The following is an 11432-nucleotide window of genomic DNA, read 5'->3' on the forward strand; positions in this document are numbered from 1 at the left end:
AATAATTACATAATACTAAATATTCGTTGTTTTGTTTGCATCACTGCCATTTTTATGATGATGAGCATATCATGTAGCCCTTAGGCGTCGCGTGTACGTTTCACAAAAATGAGTTCATCAGGACAAAACCGCGGCCAAAGCAAATCTGGCGAGGAGAAGTGTTACCGTGAGATTCTAACTGACGAATGAAACCCTATCTTCACCTTGTATGTAATGCACGCCATCAGCACATGGCACTGCTTAATAACTTTAACAGCGATTTTTAATAGTCAGTTCAAAACAAAAAGTGTAACACACGCGAGAGTTTTCGAACTCGACCACAGGAAACACGACACACAGTAACTACCATTTCGTGCACGGCGCTTCACGAAATATTATTAGTCATGGTAAGTCTTTTTTTCGAGACATTGCAGTATTTATTCCTGTACTCGTGCTTTCTTTTTCAAAAATGCACAGCGGGGCTCTTAGTAGCTTCCACTTGGCTGATCCCTTCCTCCATACCTTTCACGGTGACGATGAAAACGGATGAAAATTGATTTTGCCGAAGAACGTTGTTCGAGTGCTCCTCAGTTTTTTCAGATGGTCGCACAACAAACCGTCAAACGGTTGGGAAGAATAGCCTAAACGTAGTCAAAGCCGCTAAAGTTTGATATTTTGTTCTCGAAATAAAATCATTATTGACCTATAAAATTCCAGATATATACGATGCCCAAAATTTCCCTCCAACTGGCAGGATCTCGCTTATTGCCAAAAATAGACCTGAATAATCCCTTAACCTGGGAAATTTCCCTCGGGTTGGCAGCCCTGGTCAAAAGTCACGTGACGCCCAAGTGTTATCGAAGGCAGGAAGCTCGTGCTTGAGGACAGACAGTTGAACCTATACTGCCTGTCTGTGTTCCTTCCTCTTTTGTCCTTGTCTCTTTGTGGGCGATTTTTCATCGTGCGAAACTACTCCCTGTAGTTTTCATCCCCTCAGTGGCTCAAGAATACACTCTTATTCTCAACAAATTAGGAGTGCGAAAGTGTGACTATTCGATGACCATGTCCCCACCTTTCTCACTTTGCTTTTTTTTCCTCTCAGACGCGGTGAAGCGGGCGTCGGCCTTCATCCTGATCAGCGCCCTGGTGCTGCTCGTCGGAGAACTGCTCTGCTTCTTGGGACACCTCTTTCGCAGGGGTCGAGTGCTCACATTCGCCGGGGGAATCGCCTTCATCCTCTCCGGTATGCCGGAGGACAGATTCACCACACCCTACAAAGAGATGCACGCCCCCTTGTTCGTACCGAGAAAAGGAAATATATTACAGAATGTGTTTGGGCGTTAGTATTGATGTATACTAGACAATGTATTCACCGACACATTAAATGGGGAACTAAGCCACTTTCCGCGATAGTTATGTTCCTAACTCGATCTATGGGCTCTAAAAATCAATAAAACCAAACATATTACATGCACGCGTGGCTGATTTGTATATTAAAATGAGTATCAAAGATCGATTACCTCGAAACTCTCGAAGACACCAGACGGCGCCGTTGACCGAGGATAAGTCTATCTCCTCGTCCGACGGCGCCTTCCAGTGTCTGCGATAGTTTCGTAGTCGAGGAGTGATGGAGGAGAAATTTCGGGAACGGGTATATGTGGAAGATAGGAGAGCCGAAGGAAGCAGCAGTCCAGCTTGTGACATCGCGGATTTTGGTCAAAGAGAATGGGAAAAGGCGGAACGAAGAGTCCCTAGTGGTACGTTTACTGGGACAGATGGTATCCCAATCAAGCTGGTGAGGAATTTGGGTCCTAAATCTAAGGCAAAACTAAGGGAGGTAGTGAGCACTATGATAACACAAGGAAATATTCCAGATGAATGGAGGCTTAGGAGGATGAGTATGATATATAAGGGAAAGGGAGATGTCTGATATTAGGAATTATCGTCCCGTAACTATGACACCAGTTATTTACAGGTTGGTAATGCAGATTATAAAGAACAGACTGGAGGAATAAGTAGATTGCGAGGGCATACTGGGCGAGTTACAGAACGGGTTTCGGAAACAAAGAAGGTTGGAAGACAATATATTTTCTCTAACACAGTGTATAGAAACAGCGCAAAAAGAAAACAGACAGCTCTGGCTGGCATTTCTGGATATCAAAGGTGCCTATGACAATCTGAACCAAAGGAACCTGTGGGACATAGTGGGGAGCTTGAACCTAGATGAAGTACTAACAGCAATATTAAGGAACATTTACAAATATAATAACGTGATTATAACATGGGAAGGAAAGGCAACGGGGAAAATATATATGACGAGGCCTTAGGCAGGGGTGCCCGTTATCGCCTTTGCTGTTTATGTTGTATCTGAGAGGATTGGAGGATAGACTAGAGAAGAATGGGCTTGGATTCCACTTTTCATACAGTAAGCTAGGTCAAAAAATTCAGCAATCCTTTCCGGGATTGATGTATGCGGATGATATCGTACTAATGGCTAACAACACGACAGAGTTGCAGGAATTAATGAGCATCTGTGGTAGGGAAGGAGAGGAATTATGTTTAGAATTCAGTAGTGAAAAATCAGCAGTCATGATTTTTAACGATGATGAAGTTGAGAGGCTGAAGATACAGAATATTACAGTTGAGAGAGCTAGTAAATGCAAGTATCTAGGAGTATGGATATGTGATGCTGCAGAATATCTCAGTGAGCATGAATAGTATATAATAGGTAAGGGCAACAGAAATGCAGCTGTAATGAAAAATAGAGCACTTTGGAATTACAACAGGTATGAGGTGGTGAGAGAGATTTGGAAAGGGGTCATGGTTCCTGGCTTGATTTTTGGAAACGCAGTGCTATGCATGAAATCCGAAGTGGATGCAAGATTAGAAATAAAACCGCGCGGAGTAGGTAGGATGGCTTTGGGGGCACATTGCAAAACGCCAAACCAGGGAGTACAAGGCGACATGGGATGGGCGTCGTTTGAGAGCAGGGAAGCTGTGAGCAGGATAGAATTTGAGGATCGGTTGAGGCAAATGGATGGAGCGCAATGGGCACGAAAGGTTTTCAGCTATTTATACATGAGAAGTAAAGACACAAAGTGGAGCCAGCGCACTAGGAAATTAAGAGGAAAGTTTTTAGGCTATAGTGGAGTTACGGAAGAGCAGGTCTCAGTTAAGAAGAAAGTTAGGGCCACAAAAAGAGATCGGTGGCTAGAGAGGATGCAGACAAAGACGGCTCTGAAAAGCTATAAATTAAACAAAACGGTTATTGCCAAAGAAAGCATTTATGATAATTCTAGGTGAAGCTCATTGTTGTTTGAGGCGAGGACGGGTGTTCTGCGAACCAGAACATACAGAGCGAAGTGCCAGGAAATGGATACAGTGTGCACTGCTTGTGGAGAGGAGGACGAGACGGTTGAGCACTTGATACTCCTGTAAAAGGCTTCACCCTATGCCTACCGAAGACAACATAGATTTAATAAAGTCATTGGGTTTTAGATACAGCGAAGGAAGAGTGGATTTCAAGACAGTAGAGATTACCAAGCAAAGATTAAGTGAATGGTGGCAGAAAGCGAGAGAAAACTAGGTATTTTCTTATTTAATGATGGCAAGGGGCTTTTATAGCCTCACTTTCTTTGCAGTGCGGAGTGAATATAGTTTTCACATTTAAATATTCTAAGCTTATTAAATGGTCAAACAAAATGGCTAGGTGGCGTAAGCTACCGCCCGATCTAAAGGGCTCAACCGGATTCATCCATCCATCCATCCGTCTTTCTTCTCGTCCGACGCCGCCCTCCAATGTCTGCGATAGTTCCAATGTAATCAACCTTTCATGTTTATTTTTCTATTAAAATCGGTATCAAAGATCGCATGCTTCGAAATTATCGCAGACACAAGAGGGCGCCGTCGGACTTAGAGATGCCCTTTTCCTTGTCTGACAGCGCCATCTGGTGTCTGCGATAGTTTCGATGTAATCGATCTTTGAAACTGATTTCTCTATCAAAATTTGTATTAAAGATCGATTACCTCGTAACTATCGCAGTCACCAGAAAGCGCTGTCGGACGAGGAGGAGCCCTTTTTCTCGTCCCACCGCGCCCCCTGGTGTCTGCGATAGTACGGAGGTAATCGATTTTTTATGCCGATTTTAATAGAAAATTCGGCCACGCGTGAAACGGTTGATAATTGGGCTGGTTGGTATTTAAACATATAAACGGTATTAGCGGACACGTAGAGAGAAGAGAGAAGCGCTCTTTCCTGTATCTTCTGTCTTCTCTCTACGTGTGCGCTAATACCGTTTAGAGGCCACGCGTGAATGTAATGTTTGGTTTTTTTTAGAATGCTCTGGGCCCATAGATTTAGTTATGGCTATAAATAGATTGACGTTGTTAGTCGCGAACATGCTATTACCCCTCCGTGGTAGATTAAGGCATTAGTCGATCAGTAGGCCGAAAAGCGAACCTCGCGAAGCGAAAGCGCGTGAACTTATTAAGACATTCCCCCGCGTTGCTTAAAGGGACACTGACACCCAAGAGCTCGTACTTTTTTTTTTTAATTTTGTCAAAAATTATGCAAGTTGTAATCATCAACACGCAAAAAAAAAAAAAAGAAAACCAGAACACGAAAAACAAAATTTATCGCACGCGGCACGCGCGCCTTTTTTTTGCGTTCTTCTTTCTGCTCGCCACCTTCTCGCCTCTTTTTATTTGTGATGTAATTGATTATGAAATTTAGAACATTTGTAAGCGACATATTTAATGACGGCATTCGTGAAACATTTTTTTTTAACGGAATTGCGAACGCACTACGGCCCTTCATTTTAAAATACCGAAAATCGGAGTCCGGAGTGGTGTTGCCTCCAGGCTTTTTATCCTCCCTCAAAAAACATGGTGGCACTCGACGCATGTAGCACTGAAGATGATCGGTTAGTCGGGGAATCAGGCGAAGTTCTCTTAATTAGGTGTCCGACGACCTCTCAGACTTCCAAAAAGGAAATCGTCAAACGGTCAAAACAACTGGGATTGGTGTCTGTGTGCCGTAGTCTCTGTTGTGACTCCGCCGGGGTAGCCTTTCACGGTAAACCGGCGCGACGTGCCCCTCACGTCGCTCACAAAAGTTCATAGCGCGTTCTCTTCTATCTCACACCGTTTCAAAGAATTTGAGATCGCTGAAAGCGCCTCAAAGGAATTTCAAACTCGAAAGTGAAGCGTCGTCTGCTCACAGCGTCAGGCGGCACGCACGGACCGGTTGATCGCGGGACGTGGGCGAACACGGCACATAGGCGTGACAGAAACCCGAGTTGCAGGACGACTCAATCTTTGACGTCACTACACTGCGCGGATTGCGCGGGAACTTCATATTCGGCTTTTGGAAATTGTTTTCTTACTTCACAAATACTGAGTTTCTAAGTTTCGAAGTTTTAGGGAAATGTCCATGGCATCGTTTTCAATCGTTACGGATAATAAAAAAAAACACATAATTTTGGCCTGTCAGTGCCTTTTTAAGCTCGCAGGGACTTATGAAACATAATATTTTTTTCGAATTCGGTGATGTTTTTGTTTTTTTTATATTTACTTTATTTTCACAAAGTCGGTGGTTTTTACTGTATCAAATAATTTTTCTAATCTCGCAAAAAAAAAAAAAAAAATTGGTGTTTATCGGCGTTCATGTCGAAGAAAACAAGGCACGGCCGTGGGATTTCCCCAACCTCCGAAGAGCATAGGCCACGACTGGTACACATCAACACGATGTTGACAAACAAGTTCACTTTTCCGCGTGCGCAGAAACCAGATACGCGTGGGACAGGAAGCATCTGCGCGTGCGCGGTACCGACAGCAGCGCCACCACTGCGTCGTGACGTCAGAGAGTAAAGTTCGTGTGTGGTCAAAAAACGTCCCCCCGTATCAGAAAAAAAAAAGACATGAGATAAGACGAGTGGTTCTCCAAGAAACAAGAAGCCTCATGGACAGTTCAGCCAAAATTCTAAGCCTAATGAACGCAAAAAAAAAAAAAAAAAAGCCCCAAGTAATAATTTTTTTTTCCGGTAAAGCTTTGGTTTTTCTCGTACGGGGACAGCTCTTAATTCGGTGTTTTTCGGTTTCCCCGCTTTTTTTGATACAACATGCTCGCGGGTTATCTTTCGGGGTTTATCGGTATTTACCGAGAACACGGAACCCTACGAGTTATGTGTAATGAGCGATATTTCGCTTTCTCATTGTCCCGGCGCAGACTGCGTTTTCGAATAAAAAAAATCAAACGTTTCCTTGCGCCCCGTCATTTCTCGAAGGCACTCAGTTTATCGCAGTGACTGGCCCACAGCGTGCAACGAATGACAGTAAACGCGCAGAAATGTTTAAAAGTGCGCACTTCACACGAACGAGATCCTCAAGGACGACGTTCAACTAAGGGACTTGGATCTTTTTAGGGCTAAAAAACTGTTCGCACAGAAAAAAAAAAACACTAAACCCTGAAGGACGACTTTGTCAGAAGGGTATGGCTTTTCACACGTTTCTGACAGTTTGCAAGCGTTTTCGATGGCGTGTCAGCCACGCCATTCGTTTCTTTAACTGTTAATGAAGGTAGCATTTTGTAATGGCCGCGTATGGGCCTCTGGAAAGTGCCAGCGACGTAACCAGCAGAATCTTCACCGCTCGATGGACACTTCAAAATGTTTGGTAATGTCCACAAGCGCTTGAAGCTTCACATTTCCGGTCGCCAAACTTTTCGTTCGTTTTGCGTATCACGGTTTCGCGTCTTTGTGAAAAGACTCGCGGTGTTAAACACACAGTTTAAAGAAAAGTTCTTGAGGGCAACACAACAACAAAAAAATAACCAACGTCAATTTTTTTTTAAATTTTACGTGATAGAGTGACATAAAGCGAACGAAAAGATTAAATTGAATATATATTATCATCACCAAACAGAACGTATCTGACTACGTGGTATTTTTATGTATCTAAATTACAGGCAAAATTAGTTGAGTATGCTTTGCATCGCAAATAGACTAGTTTATAAACGGCCGATGCAGAAACTGAAGAGTGTTCCCATCCGTAGAAAATAGTTTTTTTTTGTTCATATAAAAGTATATGATAAATATCTTGCAAAAACAAAAATCACCGATAGACTTTATTTTATGATGTAGCTAGAGTTTTGTCGCTTTCTGTGGAAAGTTGTATTGTGAACACGCACGAACCGGAAGTTAGTGACTAACGTTTTGCATCTTTCTCTTCTCTTTCCTTTGCCCACCTCAACCCAATTCTTTCCTACCCTCATTCGGGTCCTGTCCCGTTCCGCTGCATATCTGTTATATAAATTTCTTCATTATCTTTCCGTTTTGTTTTTCTTTTTTCTTTTACATCGTACGTTTCTTTCCATGTCTCAATCATTGTCTTCCATAATCACACTTCTACAACCGGCTCATATTGGTTCATGTCTCCCTAACCTTATTATATGTTTTGTTACGTTTATTTACACTCCCAATGTTATGACATTTCCACCCGTTTTTTTAATGGAAACAAATACACGTTTGCTAATAACTCATGACCATCATCACGCTCTCACTTAACCCTTTTCTGGCCCTCAAACCATTTGTTGTCCCGCTCTTGTCCCATCTCTGCCTACGTCCCTCTTTCTCGTAAACCCCTACCGCAAACGTCTACAGGACTGATGATCCTGGTCGGCATGGTCATCTACATCTCCACCTTCAAGGCCGAGGTGGGCTCAAAGCTACGCCCCAAGTCATCCTTCCAGGAGCCCCTCTTCACCTACAGCTACGGCTACTCCTTCCTCCTGGCTGTCACGGGCCTCATGTCCTGTGAGCTGGCGGGAACCTTCTCCATATTCCTCTGCATCCACCGCTACCAACAGCAGCTCAAGAAGAAGCTGGAGAGGCACAAGCCCGTGGACCATCTACCGGGCTGCCGACGCTACAACCAGCCGCTGTCCTCGTCTTCGTCGTCGACGAGGCACCACCACCACCGCACTGGCAGCGGTCACCAGCACCACACGTCTTCCTCGTCGCCGTCGTGCTCAATGTCGCGAAGCGCCGGCCCCAGTCGCCGGGGTCGCGGGGTCGGAACGGGCTCGGAGCCTGGTTTGGTGTTCGAGCCGTCGGCGTCGCCGCCTCCGCCGCCGAGGCACGTGCTCGGGAGGAGGGCATCGCCACCGCCGCACCTGCCCATGTCCGAGTCGATGAGGGACCTATCGTACTACAACTTCCCGCCGTTCTCTAGGGACACGACGTGCAACACTGTGTCCACCACGGCGGACAACCTCACCCGCGAGTACTCCAGGGAGTTCTCGTTCGAAACGCTGCGCAGAACGACGCCCGTTTGAGGGTACACTCGCATTTTTTAAAGATAAATCTAGGCCTATGCGGTTAGGCCTAAGGAAAGTAGGTCCTTAACGTTTTGCCCCGACAGAGCTAGGCCTAACGGCGAAAACGGCACACCTGATCCTGCGGCAAGGCTGGAAGAGATGGCGTGAGACATCCGACTCTCCTAGAGTTCTTGGTTCTTTTGTTCCAAGGCTGTTCTTCAATAACCTTTAGCTGTTCGACGGTATCACAGAGCCCGCCACTTATTTGACGAACACTAAAAAAAAAGTAATTTTGTTATAGGCTAATGTTGTCTGTTAACCCTAATGATAATGCATTCAACGTCTGTTTAAACTTTGAAAAATGGTGATTTAACAATATGCACACTCTGGCAAATTTTATACCAGCCGCAACCGTCTGGTTTTTGCGTTATCACAGATACGATCTATATACTTTGTGTTTACCACGGCCTTTTTTTTTTGTTTTTTGCTTTTTTTTTGTTGCTTTTTTGCGTCTTGAAATTGCATGATGTCAGAAGTGAATTAGCGCACTATATGATTTAAGCGTATGTTCTATTTGGGATTGATTATTTCGGCACAAACACTCATGCGTTGTTTTATTCTCATTTTACTCTGACACTATCGTTATTTGTATAGACTTAAGCTCAGCATTATTTCTAAGCTGTCTAGCATTGCCGATGTAAAAGGCGGGACATTAATTTCGTGTTCAATGTCGTGACTCAATGCGAATGTAGCTAACCCTACCACAAATCCTAAGCTCCGTTAGCGGAGGTTTGAAACCCGGAAATCTCATGCCCTTCCAAATCCCGAGAAAGCACATATTTTCTCATAACCACCACAGTTAGTTTACCAAGTCGGGCTGTTACCGTTATCTCATGAGGTGTTACATGCGTAGGCGTGTGTGTTGTGCGCGTATGCACATACGTGTGCAAGTGTGTGTTTGTGCGCGTGGTGGTAGGTTTGCCAACTATGGTTCTTCATCCAAGGCCGCCAACTGCTGCAGCAGACTGTTGCGACAGCAGCGACACAGGTGGACACCGGGGGTGAAGCGTTTCTTCTTTTTCTAACAGTGAGAGACAGCTATTCCACGGACACCATCGAATTGCAGAAGTAACTTTTTAAACAAACAAAAGATTTCTTCGTAATAACGTTTTATTCTTGCTTTTGAGGTTCGTCGATATTTTTCGACTTATGGTGCATCCTCCCGTTGGTGGCTACGCAGCCTCGCCACTCATGGTGGAGTGGCGCTAGAGTCGGGGTTCGTGACGTCAAGAGTCTGCTATTCTGGCATATCACCGACCGTTTTTTTTTTCCTTTTGAGAAGGCAAGGCGTGCGACCACTTCTTTTTAGTGTAGTTCGTTTCTCCACTTCCGTTTCGAATGTGAGCACGTGATCTGTGGTGAAGTGAGTTACAGATTACTGAGTGACGTGTGAGTGATGTACGAAAGGTGACCTTTTGTGCGTGTTCTTTTGCAACGGGTCTTCACGTATCCCGGACTAATCTCTCGTTTTGTGCGTCGGAAGCGGTGCAAAGGCGAAGACGCGGACGAACTGGAAACGCCGCCATTGGTGCACGCCCGTCGACCAATCAGAGGGAGCGAGGCGGTGTCGGTATGACGTCATCGGTGATGCGATCGTCTCAACCTTACCCGACATGGTGGCTCAAAAAATAACCAGGGTGACTCGGTATCTTGAAAACAAGGACGCAGACGAAAAAAAAAACAACGTTCGCTTACCTTAATCAGTCACTGTTATGCTAGTTCAGAGTTTGTTTAGTTAATAGTCAAACTAGAGTTCTTCTTTTTCTACGTGCTGTATAACGGTATGATGAGTTAACCTTGTTCACGTAAGCAGTTCCGATCGTCTAAAACAGCAAGACAGAATATTGGCATTTCGAAATCCCGTTTGATCGTGGTGCACATTCCTGAATAATGTCGCTACAAAATCACGCAGGCTACACCTCACGCTCATGGCGACTGCTAGCGTTAACAAGGCTTAACTAGTGTCATCTAATTTCAACACCTTTCTTGATTAATCATAACAAGTACTACCCACCAGTATATTTATTACCGGCACTTTGTACAAAAATAAAAAAAAAGTATTCACACCTACGCGCACACACACACAAAGCAATCGCAGAAAACGGTTTTCTTCAAAAATATTAATTGATGTAGTGCTTTTTTTATTCGGATGCTCACCAGGTGCTACGTAAGGTTGGTAAATTTTTTTATTAGAGTGAAAACTAATTCGATCTTGCCAGAAACCACGTTTCTTATCGCAGTTTTAAAATCTGCTGCATAAAGACCGGTCACATGAAAAAAAAAAGAGTAATCACAATTTTTCTCAGGGAGCCAAACGGCGTGAAGTCTTACGAGGAGTGCTCACGGTGAACCAATAAATATAAATGATAATCTAAAGGTCGATATATGTCACCACTATGATATAGCAGTGCAGGCCCAACCATAAACATTTTGTTGGTTGATAAGGAACGCTGAACACACACTCAACGAAAAAACCTAAAAACCGTTGTTTGCAGGTTAAAAGTATTTAGATTATACATATTCATGTGCCATAAAATATTGACATGATGTCAACCAGTTTCTTTTGTAAGATGATCGCCACTCAACAAGGAAAGCGATCATATTAACGTTCGTGGTACAGCTTCTATTTCTCATATGACGTTTGTTGATTCAATTTCGGAACTGCTTGGCGGCTGTACTGGCTCTCGACAAATTTACGCAAGCTAACGTGTATATCTATAAAAAAAAAAAAGCATAAGTTGATATAAGAGAGGCATCTGATTCTCGAGCAACAGGCATTTGTATCTACTGTTACGGATAACATTCTAGTATGATGCACGCGTATAAAGTAATTCGTAACACTGGGGTGTGGTGAAATCGAAGGCATCTGGCAGAATCCCGGCCTCCATCTCCAGAATTTTCTCGCAATATTTAGAGCCATGACAGGAAGGTAGTTTCCTTTCCTTCATTCTATAAAGCACAGAATGCTCTTATGATTACCTTTAAATAAGCTATGAAAAAGCCCTGGAAATTAAAAATATGCCTGCGATGATAATAATGACGTTTGCCTCCCAATCACTGCCACAACCGAATTAGGAAA

The 11432-nt window shown here is 43.9% G+C and overlaps 1 protein-coding gene across 1 annotated transcript in view; it reads left to right on the forward strand.

Moving 5' to 3' along the window:
• The window catches only part of LOC8030321 (voltage-dependent calcium channel gamma-7 subunit), a 113642-nt gene extending 105234 nt beyond the window's left edge, over positions 1-8408 (forward strand). Inside the window, exons 3-4 of the mRNA XM_029977610.4 lie at positions 1082-1222; positions 7638-8408. Coding sequence (XP_029833470.1) covers positions 1082-1222; positions 7638-8311 — 815 coding nt within the window. The 3' untranslated portion in view covers positions 8312-8408. The remainder of the gene's footprint in view (positions 1-1081; positions 1223-7637) is intronic.
• The last annotated feature ends 3024 nt before the right edge of the window (positions 8409-11432 follow it).

This window comes from Ixodes scapularis, unplaced genomic scaffold, assembly GCF_016920785.2.
Source record: "Ixodes scapularis isolate PalLabHiFi unplaced genomic scaffold, ASM1692078v2 PGA_scaffold6__148_contigs__length_123643588, whole genome shotgun sequence".
NCBI lineage: Eukaryota > Metazoa > Arthropoda > Arachnida > Ixodida > Ixodidae > Ixodes > Ixodes scapularis.